The following is a 6,100-nucleotide window of genomic DNA, read 5'->3' on the forward strand; positions in this document are numbered from 1 at the left end:
TTCTTTTGCCACCTTGTTGTACCCTGAGACAAAAGAGAAGAGACAACAGGAGTGAGGGAGCAGGCACCACTCTGTAAAAAATGAGGATTTATTCATCCTCTTCCAAACGATGATCTCTGGCTGATTGCAGGCTTTCAAGAACAGGAGAAAACCTAAATTTAAAACATAGTGGAAATCCCAGTCTCTGATGGTTTTACCACGCTTTCTCTAAGCCAAGGATGCTGATTTTCCCCTCTTGATGATGGTGACAGCAGAGGTGCAAAGCAGTCCCTCTTACTGGGAAGCACCTTAGCTATGCCACTTCTATTCTTGTGTTAGCTTTAGCCTCTTCCCCAGTAGATCTTCATTACAGGAAAATAATGGATAGAAGAAATTACTTGGATATAATAAAAAGATCAAGCACTGGTAAGTGTAAAACCTCTCCATGTCCTCACTCAGCTACAGGAGCAGCAACTCACTTCTCCAAAGAGCAAGCCGCACGGACCGGGTCATGAAGACCCACAGTGAGGTCCCAAGGGATGCTCTGAAAGCACCTGGCAGAGCTCCTCCATCCATGTGTGCCAAGGCATGCACAGAGCTCAGAAGGAGCCAGAGGCTTATGGTGTCCCCAGGATTTTAAGTCATTTCTTATACTGCCTGACAGCCTCTTAAGAGTGCAACATTAATTTGTGGTTACAGCTGGTGCTGCTTTAATATTCTGAGTCCCATGACTGCCAGGTATACCTCTGGGTAATGCTTCATTGATGGTAGTTTCTGGGGAGCAAATGGAACCCTCATTGTCTGGTGTCTAAACTGGGCAAAGGTGGGCCAGCTCTGCCTGCTGGGCAAGGGGCTGCCTTTCTCTCTCAACTACGCAGGCTCCTGGGCTCCTGGCCCACATCCAATCCGGATAAGAAATGACTGGAAATTGTTCCTGCTAGCCGGCTCTTCTGCGACCTGTGCAAAAAGAGTGACATGACCTGGGGACCAGCCTTAGCGCACGGCCGCCTGCCCACAAACCAGGGTGGGTGGAAAGCCTCGGTACGCAGACCAGAGGCTGGCAAGACAAGGATTTTGCTGGTGGCTACTCCCCACAGATGAGAGGAGAGGCAGAAGCAAGCTGATACGCAGAAGCTTGCCTCGCTGCCTGCTGCGCCTGGTCCGCAGCAAGATCTTCACGAGGCGTTAATGTAAAAGTGAGTTGTCATAAATTGAAATCAACCATTGGCTGTTCTCTGCAGGAGGATCTGTGGTAGAGCTGGTATTTGCTGGTGGTACCATGTGGTGGTAGGAACAGGAAAAAGCCTTCTTCCCTTGGACTCTTATCCCTTAAAGTGCTCTGAGGCAGTACTCTCCTGGAGACCACTGTGGTGCTGGGGCTCTGCTGCAGCCACTCGCCCCGCAAGAAGGACCAGCCATGTCATCCTGCCATGGAGATGCTGCAGGGCACCCTCATGCCTGCTTCTTAGTGCTTCTCGTGATGTGCAAGCCTTCAAGCAGGTGGTGTAGCCCCTTCCTACAAAATTCCTTTTTTAATGAGATGAAGAAATTTGGAAGGAGTGTAGGAATGCAGCTGAACCTGAGGTTGCCAGTAAGAGGTGACAGCATCATTTAAACGCTACAGTGCAATAATGCATAGTTCATTGCAAGGAACTATTTTTACCGTGAGCTGGGTTTCATGTGCTTTGGGTAACAAGAAAAGCTTCAGCCTGAGCAACTCAAAATGCCAAAGGAAGAGATCGTGGTTGAAAATTGAAGGCTTCTTCCACCCTGGGGAAGGGGGCAGCTAATCCTGACACCATCCTGCAACTTGCTTCTGTGACCTGTGAAATGCTGCACAGGAAAATGAGAAGCCGTCGGTGGATGTAGATATGAGAATTTTACAGAAGTGCGTTTTGTAGCTGCACATTGACAAGCCTGTGCCTTCTGGTGCCCTCGGCTTACTGCTTTTTGATTTTTTCTTAATTCTCAGAACTCCTCAGTGTATTTCTTCTGCCTGAATCTGACTCTCCTGCAGCCCTGTGCCTTAAGGCTGGGTTTGTGTCTTCCTGGGGAGACAACATTTCCATTTTAGGCACTGAATCTCTAGTTATACATCTAAAGAGAAATGATGTGCTCATCAGAAATATTCCCTGACCCTGCCACAAGTGTGCTGGGTAGCAGCTGAGGCAGGTCCCCAGGCTTCCTGGAAGCCCCCACTGCAGCCCTTGGGTAATGGCAGCTAACTCCAACACTGAAGGTCCCACCATCACATAGAGGTGGCTCCTCCAGGCAGAGGAAGGACCTAGCTGAGAAAACAGATCTGATGTTACTCTTGCTGCTTACAGGTGACTCTGATGGTCAGATGACTTTCATCTCCAAGTCTTTGCTCCACAGTGTTTTGTATAAATGGAGCATAGAGGTCTAGGGGTAAGCTTTCAGGATCAGGAATCTTCTCAACTCGGTTCAAGCAGTTTTCGGGTGGCTTCAGTTGAACAAGAGTGAGATAGGCTGGCTGAAGGTACCCGCTGTCTCTCCAACAGCCAAAGAACCTACCTTGCATCCTCCTTAATGCTTTCTTGAAAGGCCAGAATGATACAATACCTTGGGTTTTTTCAAAGTAAATTGGGCATTCCTGATTTTCCCGCTATTTAGTTTCTACTCAAACACTGGCTGACAGCGTTAAGGTAACTCGTGATGCTGACTGAGCTCTTTTTTTTCCCCTGATATTAATATTGCTTAAGTGAAAACTGTTCCCAGCCAGCTTCTTGCCAATACAGTTACAGTCGATGCCGCTTTAATGTTGCTGCAACAGTATCTTGGGTGATCTGATGAACCTAGTAATAATGCTGGAAGTTACTTGACCAAGAGCCAAACAGGGCTTTTGGAAATACAAAAATGATTGGTGTTCCTAAGGAAAGAAAACAACCAACCTGCCAAGCAGTAGTAAAACACTCTAAAAAAACGCATTCTGCCATCACGGGACAGTTGTGCAGATAAACACAGCGGTCTTGATTTCTAAGTAGCTTGGAAAAGATGTTACGCTGGTTTAGGCTGAGAATAAAAATGTGAGAATCTGCATGGGTTTATGCCTGACTCAATTTCTGGAGGTCATCTGTAAGGATGAAGCCCCTAAGTCCCCACGGGGGAAAGGTACCATGTCACTCCCTCACCCCACCTGCCCTATCTGCTGCTGCCAAGTGAAACAGGTCACTTAAGACCCAGGATAGCTCACAGCTCTCACTCCTACCTGTGGGGCTGCTGAAGAGTCATGTGCAGCAAAACTTTTGCAAGCAATTTATTAAGCGCTTCAATTTCCAGGGACTTTGAAAAGGCCTGTTTATTAGAGCAACTTCGATTACGGAGTGAACTTGAAGCACAGTAACTATTGCTCTTGCTTGCAGGCTCTTAGAACCTGCATTTTCCCATGGGTTTTGGGTTTTTTTTTCTCTTCAAACAGAACCATGAATGCATAACACTCTTAAAGATCTGGATTGCAGAGCACCTACTGCAATTACTGAATTTGAGATTGCTGAGTGATCATACTCCTGAAAACTTCTGCCTTCCCAGTACTAACACAGCAGCGAGATGATACACACAGTCCCTGCAAAGTAGGTCAATTTTAATAACCCTTTCTGCTTCATGTTCACTCAGCATATTCTGTAGGCCAGCCCATTTTGCTCCATTTGACTAGTAACATTCACTAGAGCTATTCAGGGAAAGTAAGAGCCTCTGCCGTAGTTTTCATGCCATCACCACTGTGTTTTGTTCCACAGCAATCTGTCTCACCTCCACTGAAGCAGATCCTCATCATGAGCCCAAAAGTAATGGACAGAGCTTAGGAGTCTCCAACAATTGTTTCTAAGGAGCAATTCATGTTTGTTTACTGCCTTTAGACAAAGTACATGCACATGCAGCTGAAGTTAGAGTAGGTCAGAGTGGGATGCTCTTGGTTACGTGTGGTTTTTTGAATGACAACACTGTTCTCAGAGATGTTGCTCCCCTGGATAAAGGCACCCCAACCTAGCTCCTGAGAGTAGCTGCCAGGACAAAAAAAAAAAAACCAACTTCAGATATCCACTCCCTCCTTACCCTTCCATGACTCTCCTCCCATCACTGTAGGTAAGGGCAGCACAGACTACAGCACCTTCTGTACGTCCTGGAAAGGAGTTAGCAGCACTGAACCTGCCTTGTCTCCTACACACATGTGCATCTCCCCACACATCATCTCTGCAGTACTTGCAACAAGTGCTGAGTTCGTAAAACTTGAATGGGGGAAAAAAGCATGCCTGGAGGTTATGCTGTGCTGCTCCTTAATTCCTTTTGCACATGAAACCTGCTCCAGGAGAACTGCCTCGCTGCTGTACCACTCATTACTCCCCTCTCCCACCCCATCGGGCAGAAGTTACCTTGGGCATTTCTGGCAAATACATTCATCTTACAACCCTGAAGCCATTTATAAATAGATTTTTATTTATAAAGTCAATTTACATAAAATATGATACTCTTTTAAAAACTGCATATGTACAACTTAAGAAATCCTAGCAAGTGCATACAAAAATGCCTTCAATACATTTTTTAAAAAAAAAAAAACCAACAAACAAACAACAACTTCAGTTTTCAGAGAAGTGGACCTTCACACCAGGCAAACTTGGACACCATGTTAAGACACAACATAACTTTACAGTCTTTTACTAAAGTGTTTGGAGAGGAAAAAAAAACAACCCCAGCTTTTTATCTAAACCGTGTACGTTCCCAAAACATTCTAGCCGGCAGTGTTCAAGAACAAGGGAATAGGATTTGCTAAAAATAGAACCATCTCCTCACCCCTTTTCTCTAAGGTTTCTTGTACAAAAATAAGTCTTCATACACCAGTGTTCCCACAGGCAGTTCAAGTTACATATAAAATAGAATCTGACATGATAAAAAATTCCCTCCCCCTCCAGAAACAAGGAAGCATCAAGTGTTTTTCATTTCTTTTTTTCCCCACCCCTCCAAAGCAACACCAGAAAGCAGCCGGGGCGGGGGTCGCTCGGGCTTCCTCCGTCGGCAGCTCCCGGCGGGCAGGTGGAGCCGCTGCCCCGGAGCCGGTAGCGGAGCCCCGCCGGTCATTTACACCATTGCACTTTCCACAGCCCGAAGACGACGGGTGAACCCGGCGAGGAAAGCAGCCAGCGAGGTCCCGCCGAGGTGGAGGGGGTGAGTATTTTCTTTTTTTGGGGGGGGGGACGGGACACGCTGGCTGCTGCGGAGAGCGAGGCCGCTGAGGTACTGCGGGTTGAGCGCGGCTGCGGAGAGAGCTGCAAAGAGCCGCGGTGAGTACGTGCCCCCGCTCCCCCGAGGGCCGGGGGGAAGCGGCACCCCCCTCCCGTCCGGCTGCCCCCTCACCTCCCGCCGGGTCAGTAGCTGCCGAGCCAGCTGGTGAAGTCCAGCAGCTCCCGCTCCTCGGGGCTGAGCGCCGCGTCGTAGCCGCTCTCCTCGGAAGAGCAAGGCGAGCCGGGCACGGAGGAGGCGAAGGAGGGCGAAGCGGAGGAGTAGCCGCCGCCGCCGCCTTCCCCGACGGCCGCTCGCCCGCGGCCGTCGGGGAAGGCGGCGGCGGCGTCGTGCTCGTCGAGGAGACGCTGCAAGGCGCGGATGTACTCGACGGCGGAGCGGAGGGTCTCCACCTTGCTCATCTTCTTGCTGGCGGCGCCGTGGGGGACGTGCTGGCGGAGGGCGGCGAAGCCCAGGTTGACGAGCCGCACACGGTTGCGCTCCCGCTCGTTACGACGGGCCACGGCGGTCGCCGCCGTCGGTCCGGTGCCCGACAGGGCGGCGAAGGTCAGGCGGCGCTTGCAGCGCAGCAGCTCGGGGGAGGCGGGCCGCCGGCGGCCGCGGGGGGCGGCGGGGGGCAGCGGCGGCGGCAGGGCCCCGCCGTTCATCGCCGGGCGGCCACGGCGGTGGCTGGCGGCAAGCGCGCGCAAAAAAAAAAAAAAAAAGAAAAAAGAAAAAAAAAATTTAAAACAATTTAAACCCCTAAATTTAAAAGAAAAAAAGTGAAAAAGGGGGTGGGCAGCGCGGGGGCTGTTTATTCCCACCCCCGTCCTCTCCCGCCGCCGTTCCGCGCCTCTGCGGCGGGCGCCGCCGCGGGACGGCCCTTATC

General features: G+C 50.2%; 1 protein-coding gene across 1 annotated transcript; it reads right to left on the reverse strand.

Moving 5' to 3' along the window:
- Positions 1 to 5,357: 5,357 nt before the first annotated feature.
- ASCL2 (achaete-scute family bHLH transcription factor 2) lies at positions 5,358 to 5,879 on the reverse strand. The gene has a single exon (XM_086613831.1). It carries the CDS (start codon positions 5,877 to 5,879, stop codon positions 5,358 to 5,360), a length of 522 nt encoding a protein of 173 aa, XP_086469957.1.
- Between the last annotated feature and the right edge of the window lie 221 nt (positions 5,880 to 6,100).

The sequence above is a fragment of the Tauraco erythrolophus genome, chromosome 6, assembly GCF_009769465.1.
Source record: "Tauraco erythrolophus isolate bTauEry1 chromosome 6, bTauEry1.pri, whole genome shotgun sequence".
NCBI classification, from domain to species: Eukaryota; Metazoa; Chordata; class Aves; order Musophagiformes; family Musophagidae; genus Tauraco; species Tauraco erythrolophus.